This window comes from Odontesthes bonariensis, chromosome 6 (genome assembly GCF_027942865.1).
Source record: "Odontesthes bonariensis isolate fOdoBon6 chromosome 6, fOdoBon6.hap1, whole genome shotgun sequence".
Lineage (NCBI taxonomy): Eukaryota > Metazoa > Chordata > Actinopteri > Atheriniformes > Atherinopsidae > Odontesthes > Odontesthes bonariensis.
In genome coordinates this window covers 18,438,773-18,457,958 of record NC_134511.1, presented here as the reverse complement: position 1 = coordinate 18,457,958, position 19,186 = coordinate 18,438,773, and the positions used below count along the sequence as shown (strand labels likewise).

Here is a 19,186-nt window from a genome sequence, read left to right as displayed (position 1 = left end):
TAGCAGCTCAAAAAGCCTTCTGGCTACAGTAACCTGGGAAAGAAAGATTTTGTAACGAGACAATATTTCTTTCATTGATTTATTAGTGACAGCTTTTACTTTATTCAATCTATTTTTACCCATAGTTATCACCTTTTGCATTCGTTTTATTGATTGATTTTTATTTTTAATTCTGTTGTATCGCTATTTTAATGTTAGATTCATCATTGTGTTGATATCTCTGGTATTAATTCTTTAATTTTCCCCGAATGGAAAGCTCTTTGGGTAAATTGCTGTTGTTTTAAAATTACCATAGGAATAAAGATGATTTGGTTATTGTCTTTTAATTATGGAATAACTTATTACTAGTCAATAAATCCAACAAGTAAATGACTGAAATGATTATATACATTCATCTAGCCATCCATTTTCTACACCAGGGAGGGGCTGGAGCCTATCCCAGCTGTCATTGGGCGAAATTAGGGGTACATCCTGGAAGAGTTGTCAGTCCATCAAGGGGCCACACAGAGACAAACAACTGATGCAAACAAACATGCACAGTCACTAGGGTCAATTTAGAATAGGCAATTAAACTAGCCTCACATGCATGTTTTTGGAAGTTGGGAGGAAGCTGGAGTATCTGAGAACCCACTAATGCACTGGGAAAACATGCAAACTGGAATGGCCACAGTGCTAACCATTACAACACCGCGCAGCCCTATTTACATAAAATGCATCCACCCAACCATTTTCTATACCCGCTTAATCCAATTCAGGGTCGTTTCTTCAAGTAAGAAAAAAAAAAATCCAAGAACTGTGGCGATTGTCCAAGATGCTCCAAACAAGCTGTTCACACAAGAAAAAGTGAACCTAGAGAGTTATTAAAAGTTAGGTAATTTCTATTTATTACAAACAGTATATAAACTTAATTATTACTGACTCAACTGGCCCATCTTTTCTTTTTTTCCACTGACTGCCCATCGTATTTCATTACAACTGTTTTTAATTACCTTTAGGCTGTGCAGGAGGAACTATTCAACTCTTTTGATTTCATGTGTTTGTGACACCAGTATAAATAACCTTGAATAAAAATTCCAGTGTATTGTTCATAACACTAACAAATTAGATTATTGCTCATACTTTATTGCAATAGCAGGATTAAATGCTGGATTTGATTGAAATGGAAATATTATATGTTCAGTCATAAACTATTTTCATTACAATTTTCAACAATGTCTTGTCTAAAAGTCTTAACGTAGTTAGGAAACAGTAAGTAAAGTTTTCAGATAAATGTGCCAAGTAGTACAATATTTCCCAGTAAGTAATTTATTTATTTTTTAAATGCCAATAAATTAAAAGAACCAAGTCAAAGAATATTTAAAATTTGCACGTGAATACAAATAATTACGATGCTAAAATAACTGTTTTTTGTTACACTTCAACACTGAACTTCATTCGTAATCTGGGGGAGATCAGAAGGTGGGCAGCACTTTCGACACGAAATTCAATACGTTCAAGATGTTTGAGATGTTTGATAAAAATGAAAAAATGAAAAAAATGCTCAGATTTTAGGAATAAATAACAGGATGATGTGGAGTCTGTGTAGAAAAGATCTTGTTTAAATTTCAATCTTTTTTAAATGTGCCGAAAGTGCGGTGCCGGTTGCTAAGTTAGATAAACATTTAAAAAAACTGCAGGGAAGTTGCTGCAGATCTCTTTCTTTTTTGTCTGCGGAATTAGAGAGCTTTTTTGGAAAACTTTTAGCGACTGACTTGGGAGGATGTGATTTGATATATTCAAATCCTCCGTTTCAGTTTAACTCCAGCGTTTTGCTGAGTTGTAAATGTTAGATAAGCTAATCAGGTTAGCAAACAAGCTACTGTCTCTCCTCCTCAGGCAGAACGATCAGAGGGAAGTTGATGTATCCTGATGGCTTCAACGTCTGCTGCTGGAAAAGGTTTGCAAAGCACGTTTATTCTAAACAGCAGTCATTTCCTGACTACTAAATCGTAACACGATGTGAAGCATCTGTAGTTTACTCAAATTCCCCCCTGAACTCTCTGGCTTTGCCTGCATTGATTAGCTTTAACGCCACTGATTTACGGAACATTCGTGAGTAGATTAATTTGATTTATCTGACACTTTTAGAGAATATCACTACTTCTTCTTTTAAAAACACGTATATCCTTTTGTATTCTCAGTTAAAAATGAAAATAGGATCCGGGGGATTTTTGTGAAATCTTTGCACTTATTGAAGTGCACTTATTTTATTTGATTTTTTTTACCGCAGTATGTTAAGTGAAACTCTTTTTTTTTTTCTTGTAAAACTCCCCATTATCTACCGTGTTATTAATCTATCATTGATGAGGGAAGCGGTGTTTTATTTTCAAGAAACTGCATGATGTAACGTGGATCCGTTGTTATTGTACTTTTACAGGAGAGTGGCATGAAGGTGACCGTTGTCTGGCTCCAAATCCAAGAGATGGCATCCCGAGAGAGGCCACCATCCAGAGACTGTCGTCTACCTCTCATAGTAATGACACAGCGTGGGTGATATTCACTAAAGATGTGGAAGAGGAAGAGCAAGAAGAGGAAGCCATACCTGTCCTAAAACTCACTAGGCCCGGCTTAAACCATTTTTCCCGGGAGAAACCTATGTTTCCTGGTAGCATCATTGACTCAAGTCTCTGCATCCCTTTAGAGCTGAATGGTGAAGACAGCGTCCCTTATACAATCAACAGATACCTTAGGGATTACCAGAGGGAAGGTATCAAGTTCATTTACAATAACTACATCAGTTCCTATGGTTGTATCCTAGGAGATGACATGGGTCTTGGAAAAACTGTACAGGTACAAAGGACATGAGCTGCAAAACTAATGAAAGAATTGCTGAAATGTGAGCATTTGTTCTTGACGTGGCTCTCCGTCTTTCATTCCGTCCTCCTCTTTGCCATAGGTCATTGGTTTTCTTGCTGCTGTGTTGCACAAAACAGGCACATGGGAGGACATAGAGAACAACAGGCCTCAGTTTCTGCAGAGTCAGTTACCCTCCAAGCAAAGTAATCCCTGCAAAGTGGGTATCAAATTATACTACTTGACTAGACATTTTTCCATATATCAGGCAGATTCAGTCGTGTGCGGCAGATCCTTGCACTGTTTTTGATTTTGGTGTTTTTATGATGTTGTCCAGGTGTTTCTCATTGTGGCCCCACTGTCAGTGCTTTACAACTGGAAAGATGAAATGGACACATGGGGTTACTTCCAGTGTGTGGTGGTCCACGGGCTGAAGAAAGAGGAAGAGCTGGCTCGCATCAGGAAGGGTCGCACTGAGATCGCTCTCACCACCTATGAGACTCTTCGCCTCTGTTTGGATCAGTTTAATAGGTCAAAACAACAGCGACACAACACATCTTACTCTAGAATTAAGTGGCCAGACTATATGCAACCAAGGGATCAAAGTAAATCCCTGTCGTGGGCTAAAAACTACAACAACAAGCCGCTTGAGTTGGCAAAGGCACTTGAAAACGTAATGATGAGGATTTCTTTGTGTTTCACCAGAGCACGATTACCATGCTGTCAGTGTGCTTCACACACAGAAACATAGTAACAAGACATTTGGATATATGACTTACAAGTGACTCTTTCTATTTCTGCTGATGCCTCAAGTTTGTATCAACATTCGTCCTCTGAAAAGCTCTGTTTTTCAGCTCAGGAGCCTATAAACATTTAGTTGTAGGTTCTTTGTCCTTTTGGTAGTGTATCTCGCCACACATGAGTGTTTTGCTGGCAGGGAAAAGTGGAGAGAGGCACAACATTCCCACAATACACAGTCATGGTAGAGTGATGAATTGTTTTCCCTTCTGGTCTGGACGATGCATGGTTGGATTGGGCTCTGTGTCTAAGCTGCGCACCCGAAAGCAGAAAAATATTGCATCTCATCTGCATATGTTTTTTACATCATTCTTGAATATGTCCCAAATTATTTATTGTCCCTCCATCTGATTTTTTTTTTTTCTACTCTTAAGAATAAAGTTTCTTTGCCCTCCCTGCAGGATAGAATGGTCTGCTGTGGTTGTGGATGAGGCCCACAAAATAAAAAATCCAAATTCTCAGATCACTCAGGCCATGAAGGAGCTGAGATGTAAGGTCAGAGAGCTTTTGTGTTATGTTGCTACTTTGCAATGTTCTTACAAAATGTGCGAAAAAGAAGTGTTTGGCAAGGAAATTAAGTGGTATTAAGTGAACATTTCAAATACACTTCGTAATACCTGATATTTGATGCTTATGTTTCCATCAGGTCAGAATTGGTCTCACTGGCACCATCTTACAGAACAACCTTGAGGAGCTATGGTGTGTCATGGATTGGTGAGTTGACTGCATATTTACAAACCCGCCTCAGTAAGTTTCTGTAACGACATTGGCACATTTTGCCATTTTCATCTGTAAATGGTGTCTGGTGGCTTTTATATGAACATCTTTTATCATGTTTAGGGCCATACCAGGCTCTCTCGGCAGCTTAGGACATTTCAAGAACAAGTTCTCGGATCCCATCGAGCGGGGGCAGAGACACAGTACAACTAAACGTGCCCTGGCTACGGGGAGGAAGGCTGTCGGAGCCCTGGCGAGGAAGATTTCGCCTTGGTTTTTCAGGAGAACTAAAGCTCTCATCAAAGAACAACTGCCAAAGAAGGACGATAGGGTGAGATTTGGCACGTCAAAGTGACTCGGACTCTTATCATTGTAATGGTTTTTCCCCATCTCCCGAAACGTTCATCATCTACAGTGTGTTATAAAATTTAGATGACGTTTGACTCTAAGAGCTTCTGTGCTGTGGTTTTTCCTAGGTGGTGTACTGCTCTCTGACAGACTTTCAGCACACTGTGTACCAGGCAGTGCTGGACACGGAGGACGTGACTTTGCTGCTGAGATCGTCAGCGAAATGCGACTGTCAAAGTGGGCGCACCCGCAGAGGCTGCTGCTATAAAGTCAGAGCTTCTCTACTGCTATCGTGTGTCTTCTTATATCTTAAAATCGATTGTATAGTTTGGGCTGTTTTATCCGTGTCCCTTTTAGAATTTGAAGGAAGTTGCATGATACAGTTTTTCATCTTATTTTGAGCTACACATGCATTTCACCTTTCAGTGCGGAGATGAATCTGGTAAACGTGCTTTTGCTTCAAGACTGCTCTCTCTGCTTTCCTTTTTTTTTTTTTTTTTTTGCAGATGAACTCTGAAGGCGTTCAAGTGAAGGAGCTCTACTTTAGCTACTTGGCCATATTGAGGAAGGTTGCCAACCATGCAGCGCTGCTTCAGTCTACTCCAAGCACCAGCAAGAAACAGGTTAAATCCCAACATTCAGTGTCTGAAGGCTACCTCTTGCGCACATTCTGCAGTACATGCAACGCTGTTTTCATTTTTGCTCATTGAAACAGTCTCTTTCTTTAAGGAAAAGTATGTGAGTTCCGTCTGTGCAAAGGTTTTTGAGAAGTTTCCGGACTTTGTGCACCGGTGCAAAAATGAAGCATTCGAAGCCCTTTCAGATCCAATGTACAGTGGGAAAATGAAGGTACAAAACCGACGCGAGCATTGTCTCATGCTCTTCTTTGCCGGTGCTGGTTAACGCGTTTCTTTTCTCTTTGAGGTTTTGCAGAAGCTGCTCAAATACTACCTGCAAAAGAGGGACAAAGTACTTATCTTTTCTCTGTCAACCAAGGTGAGAGCAGTGTGTGCTGGGTGGGTATATTGAAGGAAGCCTCTGAATTGCCACTGCTGTGAGAACATAGCTGGTTTACAGAGAAAATAGTAGCGGGAGACATGGTTTTCTCATGACATACTGTACATTTATAGGTAAGCCTTTGGGGTTTTGAAAGAGCAACTGGAGTATTTAAAATAATTAGACTCTGCGTAGTCTAATGGTTGCTGTCACCCGATACCGTGTGATAATATTTATGGCAGTGAGGTCATATTTTCACGACCTATGCTTAATGTTTTTGGGGGAAAAGGGTTAATAAAGGGCAAAGCTTAATATAACCCATATATTATATGCATAAATATACAGTTAGAATGCCGAGTACATTCCACTGGATGTTGTTTTATCATGTGTATGAATTATCTCTTCATTTTACCGCAGAAAAAAAGTATCAGTGCGTTTGTTTGTTTTTTCTCCCATTATTTAATGTGTTTTTAATTCTTTTTTTCAAAATGTTTAATGTGTATCCAACCCGTCAGCTGTTAGATGTGCTGGAGAGCTACTGCATGGCAGAGGGTCTGGACTTCAGCAGACTGGACGGATCCACGAGACCCAGAGAGAGAGTCCAGATCGTCAAAGACTTCAACAGCTCCTCTCACGTCAACCTCTGCCTGGTTTCTACCATGTTAGTTCGAAATGATAAGATGCTTAAGAATTTGAAGTATTGTGTTAAATATTAAAAGTCAGGCCTTGTGCCATAAATTGTACTTTGAAAAAAACATTAAGACCTTGAAGACATCCCAGTGTGTTTTCTCAGTTTTTGTCTTCATTTTAAACAGATTTTAAAACATGAAACCCTGAGATTATTGTTTCCTTTATTAGGGCAGGTGGTCTTGGCCTCAACTTTGTCGGTGCTAATGTGGTTGTGCTGTTTGACCCCACCTGGAACCCGGCCAGTGATCTCCAGGCTATTGACAGGTAGGTAGTGGGCCAGGTCTTACTGCTAGACGCTGTATAGAATAATGGTATTGCTTCATTCTTTTCTTAGCAGCTCTAACAATATTGTGTAATTGCTAATTGTTGCAAGCAGTATCCAAAATGAAGGCAATTTAGTTTTATTACACTACCTAATGCTATAGACATGATGCCTGTGTGTGTATTTATGTCTCTCTAGGGCATATCGGATTGGCCAGTGCAGGGACGTTACTGTTCTTAGGCTGATCTCCCTTGGGACTGTAGAGGAGGTTATCTACCTCAGACAAGTTTACAAACAGGTACTCGACAGAAATGGCCAGTGAGTTGTAACGCGAGTTCGGCAAGACTGTTATGCCTCGAAAAACCGTGTCAAAGTTGGAACTCTTCCACAAAAATTTATTTTGGAACTTTTCATTTTCAAACCATTTTAACTTTTCTCCTTTGGATTTGAGGTCTGCATCACATTTCAATAGATTTGGGACAGGAGTGACAAAAGACAGTTTGAGGGACATCACACAACTGATGAAGTCAGCAACCTAAATTTTTATTGAAAAAAGAGCATTCCAGAGAGGCTAAGTCTTTCAGAAATGGGGAGGACTTTCAACACCCCAGTGAAAGATTGGAGGTGGGCTGCTTCTCTCACGGAATGTGACTTGGGCTTTGATCACTGCTGGGTTTCCTATTATCCAATATCAAACAAGGATTGGAAAGATTTAATTTTACAAGCTTCACCAGTTCTCTCTCTGGCTCTCTTCCCAAACACCTACAGAGTATGTTAAAAGAGGAGATGAGTCAACACGACAGCAAACACGCCCGTGTCCCAGATCTTTTCAATCTGCTGGCATCAAATTTAAAATGAGCATCTGTATTTAAAAAAAAAAACTCGCATTGATCTGCAAGTCATGCTTTGTGAAATGTATTTTGTGAAATGATTTTATTTTCACCAGCAATTGCAGTGCTCAGTTGTCGGCAAGGAGAGCTCTCGGCGGTATTTTGAGGCAGTGCAGGGGCACGGCGTCCATAAAGGGGAACTGTTTGGGATCGAAAACCTCTTCAGGCTGCAGACCCAAGGGACATGTCTCACCCGCAGGATTCTAGAGGTTATTGTTTGATTGATTATGTGCAGTAACAGGACTGGATGTCACAAATACAATGGGTGTTTTTATGATCGAGTATCACTGTTGTGAGGTTCATTTTGGTTTTGGTGATACTCAGAATAAGCTATATGCATGGACAGTGCAATCTGATTTAGAGTTTTTTCTCCTCCCTCCTAAAATCTATAGGATCCTACAAGACCTGAAACATAACCAGGACACTTGTGTCTACATAAACACACTCGGTGTTAGGCTTTGCTAAGATAGAATATGAAAACTGAAGCATTTGTTGATAATTCTGACAACACTGCGACGATGTTATCCAGTGAAATGTTTACATTTTGATAAACGTGTCTCTCATCCTGTCAGCGAGAAGGACAAGTGGAGGCCGGCGTGATGACAACAAGAACGCACCGAGGTGACGAGAAGGAGGAGACGGACAAAGACGGCGTGAGTAACCGCTGTTCTCACACACCCAGACCGTGGGGCACTCATCTCTCCCCTTCTCCTTTCCCAAGCAGCCCACTCATCCTCCCATTCCCACGTGAAAGAGGGCAGAGCTCAGTCAGAGGCTTTCCCGTCGGTTAAACCAACCCACTCGATATTATTTAAGCAGCCCACAGCTTCTATTCTGATAGTGTGAAAATGACAAACTGCTTACAGCGATCTTTTTTTAAAACGCACATCATATAGGTCTTCAGCACTATGATACTAATGCTATAATGGTACTGATGAAAATATCTAATCCAGTAGATTCTCAGTGGACTTCCACTGACTGCCTTGGCTCAAAGAAAACATTTTACACTCGATTCTACATTTTGAAATGACACCGAAGAATGAGGTTCCCTTGGTCTCGTTTTTTTTCCCAAAACCAGATGGAAACAGCAGCTGGATATGATTATTTGCTCGACCCAAGAGAAGAAACATAGGAACAGACCACACCGAAGCCTATCTTCTATTTTCCAGCTATTTATTTACACAGCGATGTCCCTTATCATTCTTTCCCCAGCCAGGCCTGCGCTATGAGCCGCGCTGTCCTTTTTCTTTTTTTCTTTACAGTCGTGCTGCTCCACTGAGACCACTCGCATTCTTGCAGACATACTGACTGCACTGGGTGCCTCAACACGCGCTGAAAGAGGCTCGAGGCCTCTAAGCACGCATGCACACAAGCCCTGCAAAAACCTTTGGAAGAGTGGTGTATTTTGCTAATTTTATGAAATTACAATCTCTCTCTATTCACATAACTCTGGGAAATGTCACTTTTGTTTTCTTTAGCTCCTATTACATCGTGGTAGAGGGCTTATGTCACATTGATGTGTATTACGGTTTATTGTTGGAAAATAAATGTTTTTCCTTTTTTTTTTCTTTTAATTTGTAGCCTTTTGGTTCATTTTTGTAGCTTGATGCAGTACATATATATGTGTGTATATATATATATATATATATATATATATATATATATATACACACACATTTATAGTCTTATTTGCAATTCAATCATTTTTCAGTCTTGTATGACTTCAAACCACTTTTTTCCTTTTCAGTCTGCCTATCGTTTTCTTTTTGTCTTCATTTCTACTCTCTTATTTCAGGAACCTGGAGATTCACTTACAGATGGCCAAGTAGCAAAAGATGAAGCAGCCAAGAAGACCAGAGATGCGGCAAAGATTCCCAAAGGTGTGCTGGACTTCAGCAGTGGGAGTGAAATGGACGAGGAAGCACAGGGGCTTAAAGAAAAGGCCTCGGAACCAAGTGCGGATGATGATCTCAGGAGTGGGAAAGCTAACGTTGGTCCTGGTCGAACGAGTCTCCTCCAGCAAGGTTTCTCCAGACTCCTCGAAAGGGTCAAAGAGAGACCAGAGTTAGGAGAAGGGGGCAGTAGTTCAGATGTTGAAGGAAGCCCCTTTGAGGAGGATGCTGAGGATCTACAGTCCAATGGCATCTCCAAGATCTCCAGTGAAGGGAATGGAGCTCTCTGTGTCCCCAAATCTGGATCAAAAACCTGGGACACAAGCTTAAATAGAAAACATGAAGGTAATGGAGACAAGACTACTTTGTTAAAAGAGAGTGATTATGCTGCAAGGAGACAGGGTCAGAAACGATGGATGGATCGACAAATTTCAGGGGATGACCAGAGCGACGAAAACGCTTCACTAGTAAAAAAGAAAGCTGATGAGCTCAATACTAGACTTCCTAAAGGGCTTCGCTTTGAGGGCTGCTCGGATGAATCTGAGGATTTAGACCTGGAGGCAAAGACCTGCTCCAAGAAAGAGCATTTACATGCTTATAACAGAGGAGGAGATGGAGGAAGGGGATCAGACCGCTACAAAAGGAGGCAAAGAGCTAGTGCAAGGGACAAGGGAAGGTCCAAATACACAGAAGACATAGAGACATTCACGTCTTCAGAGGATGAACGCACGAGTCCTGCAACTGCAGGGAGACGTGCTGGAGTGCCAAGAGGGATTTCATTTACAAGTCTGAAAAATCAGACATCCCCAGCATCCAAAGAAAAGAATGGAGCCATCGACAGTGTGCTAGGTTAGATTCAATATTTTCTGGAAGAGTTTTCTCGAGCTGAATTCCAACATTCACGATGCATTTATTGTTACTTAAAGGAGGCGTACAGGAGGTGGTGTATACTCACTCCAACCAGTGCGTGGTGGGGGGGAGCAAAGCAGAGGAGCTGATCAGTAGGGCTGCCGTACGGGACGTCTTTGAGCGCAAAATGTACTCCCAGCTCCCAGCTAACCTTCTCAGTACACAGGAGGTACGTATAACAAGCACTGGTGTGATCCAACCAGTCTTTAATCATGGATTATTATTTAAGTTGTGTCTGCCACATCACCAGTCCAGCACTATAACCCTGTGTTCATGGCAGATAAAAGAATGGCCTTAGCCAAAATAAAAGAAAGGTATCTATTTTGTTGTCCTGTCAGGTATTCTGGATAATTTGTTTGATATATTGCAAAGAAATGTGCCATTTTTTTCTTAAAAAAAAAAAAAAGAAGGTCGTTATGAATGTTTTCTGATAATAGATCCTCCTAAATGGCAAAAAACGTAATAAAAATAATAGCACTTGCAGCTAATTTAAAGTTAGGCACATGATCATAATCTGTGTTTTATTTATGGGGTTTTGAAGGGAAAAACGGGTAGCTCTACTATGAGCGTGTCACTCCTTCTATAACACCTACTTCGGTTTGATTGCACCAGAGCCTTCCGGCGACCCTGCCAGACAGTCAGCCCCGCCCCGCTACCATCCAGATGCAGAGGCCCAATGTGGATCATCCAGTCGTCTTCATCGGGAAGAGTGTGCACCACAAAGCACAGACCACCGTTATTATCGGAGAGACCCCCAAATCCATATGCAGGTAGTGAGACGCAGTAAAGAGGTATAGAAGTGTAGGTGTTACAAGATGTACCATGAGAGGAAAAAGCAGAGGTAAAAGAGGGTAGAGGTGACAGCACATTTGGGCAACTAAGATTGTAGATCAGGGAACCTGCTACAAAAGCAAAGGAAAAATTAAAAGGGAATAAAACAGGAAAATGAAGAAAAGAAGAAAAGGATGGCTGAAGAAGTTGAGTAATGGGGAGGGAAGGAAAGACGAGAGGAATTTCTGGCTGTGTAAGGAAGTAAGCCAAAACCCACCACCAACATAGTGTTGAGAGCCCCTACCTGGGCCCTAATAATTGTGGGTATGTGTGTGCTTGTGTGTGCGTGTTTTTAGCATGAGACCACCTCTGAGTTTTCCCTTCCACCTATTTCCCAGCATCGTGCCAAAGATTACCCGGTTATGATCAGGCCCAACAGTGCAGGAGTTTTCCCCCTCACAACCACAGCCCTCCCGGGACTCACCAAGTATGATTGCCTTAGGACTTCCAAACCCACAGTGATACATACACACGCATTCAAACTGGCATTTACACATTTGCAGATGCATAATATTCATACACGACTCTGTCCTACTGCATTCCCCCCCCCCCAAACCCTCATATACCAACAGACAGACACCTTTAAGACTCCAGTCTCACTCCCTAAGGGGGAAGCCTGTATCTCTGCCCAGAGGCTCGCCAGGGAGTGAAAATACACACTAGTTATATTGATATCGCCTCAATTAACCTAACTGTTTAATGATTTAAATCCACATTCACGTCAGGTTTTATAGCCCTTGCCTTTATTTATTGTTTTTCCAGTGAAAAGCCACAAATGGCAATAACACCAACATAATGCTGCTGTAACACGAGTGACTTTAAAGTATTTCTGTCCCTGAGTCTGGTTATACCAGTGTTTTAATGACTGCCCAGGAGCTCAGGAAAAACACCTCATTTTGCACTGCTGTCTGGATATGAGCCTGAATATGTGGAGAACTATTCATCTAAGGTTAGGCCTGACAGACCCGCAGGGTATCTTAATGATAGTATAGGCCTTGTGGCTTTTATAAGATGTTGTTTTTTTGTCTAATTTCAAGTATCTTAGAGTATACTTATAAGTGTCAAATACTGGATTTATGCCTATTTTGCGTGTGTGAGTATAGGTTAAATTCACATGATGTCAGCAGGTGATTTGGGCTACATATATTTCTTACTTTGTGTGGTTTTTTTTGGGTTTTTTTGTAGGCAACAACTGGAGGAAATGGCAGAAAAATTCCAATTTTCCTCAGTCCATCGATTCGCCATTGAGATTTTAAAAAGAGACTCAACTCAGCGACTTGCTTGGCTACGGCAGTATTACACCTCATTGAATCACCCTGACCTGGCTGATACTGTCACAGACAACTTCATTCTGCCTGTCTCAGCACAAACCTCCACCTCTTCGACGGCCGCCTCTTCGCCATCCAAAAGAAATTGCCACACAGAGAACGAAAACCGACAAAGGGATCCCTCAAGAACGAGGAAAAGAGCAAAATGCACTCGGAAGAGTCCGGAGGCCAAAACTAAACATGAAACTCCACGAAATGATGTTTCTGTGCCACAAATTACATCTGGCATCTCACAAAACGATATTATCGAGCCTCTCGAAAAGCAAAAGATATCACAAAAGAATGTGCTAGATCCTCTATGTGATGTTCCAGGCCCTGAGTCAGAGGAGCAGGAGGAGACGGTCTTTAGTGCCAGAGGACACAAGAGGACAAAGAGTGGTAGTGTTTCTAGTTCTGGAGCCTACAGAGCTGGTGGTGGTCTTGGCGTGAATCCGGCCAGCAGCAGTGGTCTGGGGTCTGGGGAGGCTGCTGCTTTCCTGAACCGCACAGACAGAGATACCCCTTCTTCTTCTGACTTCAGCCATTGCAGCGCCGCCATGTTATCCAAACCCACAGCACAAGGACAGGAGCGGGAGCTGAAATCGTCCGCGAGAGCACGTGAAACTTTGCACGAGCAGAGAGAGAACTCTCAGCCAGCCGCCACCTCTCGTAATCACTCCTTCTTAACAGATCTTATTGGAGATACATCGATTCTTGACGACTTGCTCAAACCAAAGCCCAAAAGTGGGCAACAGAGGAGCCCCACCAATGCAGCCCCCGCACCCTCAGTGTCATTAAACACAAGTTTTGTCGATCCTCGTGATACCGGTTCGAGCTTACTGACTCAACCTACCCAGCAGGTCAGTGCACCGGTGCAGGCATCAAAGGGCCCTCGCAAAGACATCTGGGACATCCTGAATGAGGGCAATGAGGAGAGTATCAACAGACTAACAGACCCAGAAGAAGTGCAAAGAATTTGCATCGACACTAACCTCGCTGCTAGAAATGTGTCTGGACAGAGGGAGAGCAAGAGTCTCTGGAAAACTAACGAGAAGTTCCTGTGGAAGTGATGCAGACGGGGCCTTTTAGATTAGATTTTTTTTGGTTTGTTTCTTTTTTTTTATTTTGGCAGTTCTCAAGTAAATTGGAAAAGAAAACAAAAAACTGAAGGAATTTTAGTTACCCGTTTTATTTAAAATGACATTTTAAATAATGACAAGTTTTTTTATTAGTTGTAAATATTTAGGGCTCATTTAGTTTGGGGAGGACTGTTACCCCCTGTACTCCGGTACAAGAACTGTGCTCTAGTTTATTCTGCTTTTTAAGTGTAAATAAGTAACACAGACTGAGAATTCAGAAACATTTTTCTACCTTTCTGAAATATTAGTATTCTGGGGTCAGTTATCATTCTTTGCAGCAAGTGCAATGAGCTTTTTATTGAGGAAATAAAGTCGGTTTCTTATCTGTTAATAATGAACCTTCTCTGAAACAGCAATCACATCTTCCCAGAGGCAAAGGGGAACACTGTTTCTCCATCACTGTAAATCTCACGTTTAACTGTTGTCAATGGGATGTGAGGCCCTTTTACTAGCTAACCAAGCAGTTGACCACTTGAATGTGATAAAGTACTGTGCTGCATTAAGATCGTGGCCGTCTCGAATGATGTGAACTTCCTCCTGTATAACTGCTTGACCAGCCCATCTTTTGACAACTGGTAGCTGGCCTATGAAACACAACCAGCAAAACGTTAGGTTTTCTGGCGTACACGTCTTAAGAGATCAGCTCTTCTAAAGATGTTGCATCTATTTGAAAAGCACTTTACAAGAATACTTTTCGGTGTCAGTTAAATCCCTCCTGAGGTCCTTTCCACATGAGCTATCAAAGCAGCGCGGCAGTTATGCACACCTTAATCGAAGGTGCCTGTTGTCTGGGCCACATCCTCTCCTAACTCAAATATGGGAAATAATTGTTTTATGAGAAAATCAGAAATTAAATGAATGATAAAATCCAATAATTATTCATTCATGAATACAATCCGAATTCCAAATAAATTGGGATGCTGTGGAAAATGTGAATTAAACAGAATGCAATGATTTGCAAAGGTCTTAAATTGTCATTTTTTATCACAGTAAAACATAGAGAACAGACGATGAAAGCGAGACATTTTACTGTTTCACGAAACATAACAGCTCATCTTGAATTCAGTGTCAGCAACATGTCTCACAAAAAGTTGGGACAGCTCTTTTTTTTCCTGCATTGGCAGTCCTTTGGTGTAAGTTGTCAATATACTTGCGTACAGGGCGGTTTCTCCATGAATAGTAAAAAAAAAATGTATATTCATCACTGAATAGGATGTGTTCAGGTGACAATTCAGGTGACAGTTCAGGTCTTTATTTTCTTCCTCGGTTCAAAATTTGAAAACATTTGCATCACAGAAAAAAGAAAAAGAAAAACACGGAAAAGCAGCAAACTCAATTGTTTGAGGTATCGGGATAAAAGTTGCAGCTGTATCATGAATTTCGGCTCAGATGTTCTGTATATACTGCACATACGTTGGATCATTGCAACCCGCTGTTTTCAGTGAAGGCATCGAAATGTTGGTGCAGCTGACAGGATGAAGGGAATGTTTTTACAAAGAAAACCAACTCGCTGTAGGTGTATAGCTGCAATTGTTATGGGATACCATGATCTCCTGCTCCAGAACTGTTGGTGGCCTTGCAGTGATATCACTTAAAACTCCTTAATGGCTGTCTCTCTGCACCCATCGCTGCCTCCCACTTCCAAAGAGAGCGTGCATATAGTGTGGTTGGTGCCCCCCCCCCGACCTCTTCACTGTAATCTGAGTAGTCTGGGGCTCTGCTCACTTGTAGCTCAAAGGCCCCCAGAGTGAAAGCTGCTGTGCTATTAGTGAAATAACAACAAGCAGCTTAAGACTTTGTGGATCAGGGAGAGAAGATATTGCAAGTAGTATTCGCACCGCAAATACAAAGGGAAGGGGGGGAACCCTTCCCTTTGTATTTTTCCAAGGTGGTCTGAAACTCTGTTAGAGTTATCTTTTCCACCGTTTCAAGAAAAAGAGAATCGTACTCATTGCTCAAACTTCATTCTTGGTTGCAATTTGAAAAAAACAAAATCAAGCCTTTTTTTTTTATGTGTTTACGAGTGTGCTGTAACCCACAGCTGTATTTGACCTCTTTCAGCTGTTGAGCCGAAGTAAATGGAAGCCCAGAGAGAGCTGCGCTGTGTAAGTGGCGTGTTTTGTTTGGAAGAAATGAGAAAGTGCTGATAGCCATCAATAAACAAGAGAAAGGACGGCGTGTCTCAACAGATCACGCAGGTCGGTAAATAGCTTGTGTGTGCGTGCTTCTGGGTGGCAGATCACGGCTACAGACACGAGTATACCGAGGCCCCACATCTGTCACACCTGTTCCAATCGTACACAAAAGAATAAAAACGCCCTTTCTCTTCCAGAACCCAAGCTTCCTCTCTGTTCTCCTCTCACCGTTTCTTCCACAGATTCGCAGATCTCTATCTGAGTTTTTTTTTGTTGTTGTCATAGTTCAAGTGAGATAGGAGAGGGGCTCAGCATTTTACTGACAATTGAAGGGCTTGCCAGATGACTGGCAGCGGTTAGAGGTTAATGCAGGTGAGCTAACACGGCTCAGTGGCAAACAACGCTCTCTTATCCTTAAATTTATCTGTAGGATTCATGTCCCAAAGGAGATTTCATTTTATTTTATAACATGCCATGTGGTCCAGTTTCTCATTGCAAGAAGGATCTTAATGAAGTGTGCTTTTCCTTTCCTCCCATGAGTGTCTTGTGTCAAGAGCAAGGAGAGAGGTCTGTTTATACTTCCTGTCTCTATATTATGAGCGCCTGTGAATCCGTTGTATGCCCGACAGCCATGCAGAGTGGCAAAGAGACGTCCAGGACATGTGAGTTTATTTGCAGACGTCAGGCTGTGACTTCTAGTTTGATTTATTTCGTAAAAAGCTGTGAATGAGTGTTGACCCATGCTGACCCCCAGTCATCTTTGGCTCGGGTTTCCATATGTTCACTCTGCAATGAAGGCCTGCAAACTGTCACTGATTAGAAAATAGCTCATGCTGAGGTGCATAAAACATTGTTTTTTGTCATGAGACATCTTTGGTAAAATAAACAAAATGTAAACGAGACCCTGGTTTTTTCCTTTCTTTTTTAAATCCAAAAATATCAACATTCTGATTAGGAAACAAATTTATACTAACATGTGTATGATTGGGATTTGATCAGTCAACTCTTCTTTTCCTTTTTGTGCTGCACTTTTAAAGCAACACAAACATTGGTGAGCAACTGAATGATCTCTCCAGTGATTGAACAGGGTGCCGTGCGAACATGTGGAACGCAAGGATTCGGCCATCCCCGGTTAAAATTTGCATTACTGCGAATAATTCAGCGAGCGGAAGATTAACAGACCTCGAAAAGGCATAGAGCTGAAGACCAAAGCCTTCTTCTCAACATTCTCTGCAGTGTTTGCACAGATTGTTTTCGGAGAAAGTACAGGAACACCAAGCAAAAGTTTGGAAGGAAATTGACCTTTTATTGGGATCTCAGAGCTAGGAGTTTCTCACAAGAAAAATTGGTGAAAATCAACCAAACAACAACATTAAGACTCTTAGCTGTAGATAGATTTTTATCCTTAGGGAACATGCCCCCAACTGTCATCAAATCCTTTTTTTGTGCCGTCATGTCGCCGTCTTAACTGAGGCTTACGCACTTTTAAGCGGTTAGACAAGCAGAAAAGCACAAAAGTGTGTCAGAAAACTCTAAAACTGATCTGATTTAATCTAGGATCCCGTCACCTATACTGATGGGAACGTGCTTCTGAGGACTGAGAAGTAAATGTATCATCATTCTACAGTTCTTCGAGGAACTGTACCTAAATCATTTCATGAAAAAGTGTCGTTAAAAAAGACAACAACAACCGGTTAAAGAATCTTGTAGGGGCCATCATAAATGTTTATGTGGGAAAAACATCAGAAATTTGTATCTCAGGCCTATTAGAGAAACATTTGGTTGACTCAGCAAGTAAACAACTACGCTGAAGTGGTACAGAGCTCTCCTGTTGTTACGGTAACATGTAGAAGAGGTCTCTAAATGTGAAATAGAAGAACCCCCCCCCCCCTTCATTAGGAAATTACACACCATTTGCCCCTCATTCCTCTCCAGTTACCCAGGCAACTGTTAGCTGTAATTTGGGTTAATTCACTGGCTCCTGGGCCCTTCCGTTCCCCATTGTGCCCCATCATAAAAGAGATATAACACAGATGCACACACATGCACACACACTTTTACAAACCAAGTTTCTAATGCACTGACTCACAGGGTAAGAGAGACTAATCCTCACTTTGTTTTTCTTCACCAGAACACCGCTGGAAAAAGACCATGTGTGTGAATATCAATGAATTGCACTGGATGAGATTCTGTGCAAAGATCAAATCTTTGTTGCCAGCATCTGTTCGGAGTTCTAGCAATTATGAAATGATGGGAATTCATAATCTGAGCTGTGCAGTTGTCGCAAGTTGTGTCTTATTAGGATATTTTGCGCAGACAGACACCGTCCTCTCCATCTCTGACGTTGACTGGTGGAAGACACAGGAACAGAGGGAGGTCTACTCTTTTGCTCCTTTTAGACAAAAGGAGTGGAAAATTGTATGTTTTCCCATGGAGTAAATATTGAGAGAGCAAAGACATAAACGTACAGAAGAAAGGCTTTTCTGAGCCAGCCTGGATCTCTGTTGCACTGCCAAAGGACTGTGCTTCACTTGATCCATTGTTTAGTATAGAGAGGTCTCGGTAAGCAAGCGGCTGCCTCCCTGCTCCAGCTGCAGCCTTTCCACTGTTTATGTTTGCAGGGCCCTTAGCCTTGAAGTGAGGCTATGCAAGCAAAGCTTAGCCATATGTGACCGCTCGGTCATCAGAGAAGCCACCGGCCTTCTCCTTTTTAATTCATCCATTCCTTAAAAAAAATCAAGGTTTTTGTTCTCTTTCTGCTCCCTACCTACCTATTTTCCCGTCTGACTCTTCCCTGATTCCTCGCAGATAGTTCAGTTCATCTCCTCTCTTAGAGAAGTTGAAGGATCGAAATGATCCTCTTGAGTTTCAAAGACTCCCCTGCAAGATGGGACAGAATGTGTATGTATTATTACTGTTAGGGGAGATAATTACATCTTGAACTCCTATGTGAGAGTGGATATCCCTGTGTTTGAGTTTGAGAGACAAGTTGGTAATCATGTCACAGAAATATTCCAGCTTGTATAAATGGTCAACTGTTTATACTTTCTCGCACGGCACATTCACAAAATAGTCAGACTTTGGGGTTTTATTGTTCAGCATTATCCATTGTCAGAGGATCTTGCTACCTTGGTCAGCCTTTTTAGATTGGATCAGGCATAAAGGTGAAAGAGTTCCCCACTTAAACCAAAACTCCTCTGACAAGCTGGAGAATTTTCTTGTGTGGCGACTTTAGTGTGTAATTGTGTGTATGTCTGAAGGTTAGCCAGCTTGACCTTGGCTCTTGGGTGGGCTGCAGTGGCCATGTGCTTGTCTTGGATCATCTGTGGACCCTTCTGTTTACTGAAACAACACACAGGCAGTGTCCATGGAGGAGAGAGGAGTCAAACATGGAGCATCCTCAAAAGCAGCACCTCGCTCCTTTTCTAACACACACACAC

At 41.8% G+C, this 19,186-nt stretch overlaps 1 protein-coding gene across 2 annotated transcripts; it reads left to right on the top strand.

Moving 5' to 3' along the window:
• Positions 1-1,669: 1,669 nt before the first annotated feature.
• Positions 1,670-16,641, top strand: ercc6l2 (excision repair cross-complementation group 6-like 2). Of its 2 annotated transcripts, none has more exons than XM_075467738.1 (20): positions 1,670-1,936; positions 2,417-2,829; positions 2,936-3,052; positions 3,170-3,363; positions 4,032-4,125; positions 4,277-4,344; positions 4,471-4,678; positions 4,824-4,964; positions 5,202-5,318; positions 5,425-5,544; positions 5,629-5,691; positions 6,207-6,352; positions 6,550-6,645; positions 6,842-6,941; positions 7,590-7,742; positions 8,106-8,186; positions 9,329-10,274; positions 10,352-10,503; positions 10,947-11,104; positions 12,351-16,641. In XM_075467738.1, the coding sequence occupies exons 1-20, from the start codon at positions 1,909-1,911 to the stop codon at positions 13,540-13,542; spliced, it is 4,587 nt and encodes a 1,528-aa protein (XP_075323853.1). In that variant the 5' UTR covers positions 1,670-1,908; the 3' UTR covers positions 13,543-16,641. The 2 variants fall into 2 exon arrangements, with proteins under 2 accessions (XP_075323853.1, XP_075323852.1); XM_075467737.1 differs by having other exon boundaries at positions 5,620-5,691.
• The last annotated feature ends 2,545 nt before the right edge of the window (positions 16,642-19,186 follow it).

Coding starts and splice junctions, on each gene's coding strand:
- ercc6l2 (XM_075467737.1), top strand. CDS start 1,909: ATGGCTTCAACGTCTGCTGCTGGAAAAG. Junction 4,126..4,276: donor TGAAGGAGCTGAGATGTAAG/GTCAGAGAGCTT, acceptor TGTTTCCATCAG/GTCAGAATTGGTCTCACTGG. Junction 4,965..5,201: donor GCAGAGGCTGCTGCTATAAA/GTCAGAGCTTCT, acceptor TTTTTTTTGCAG/ATGAACTCTGAAGGCGTTCA.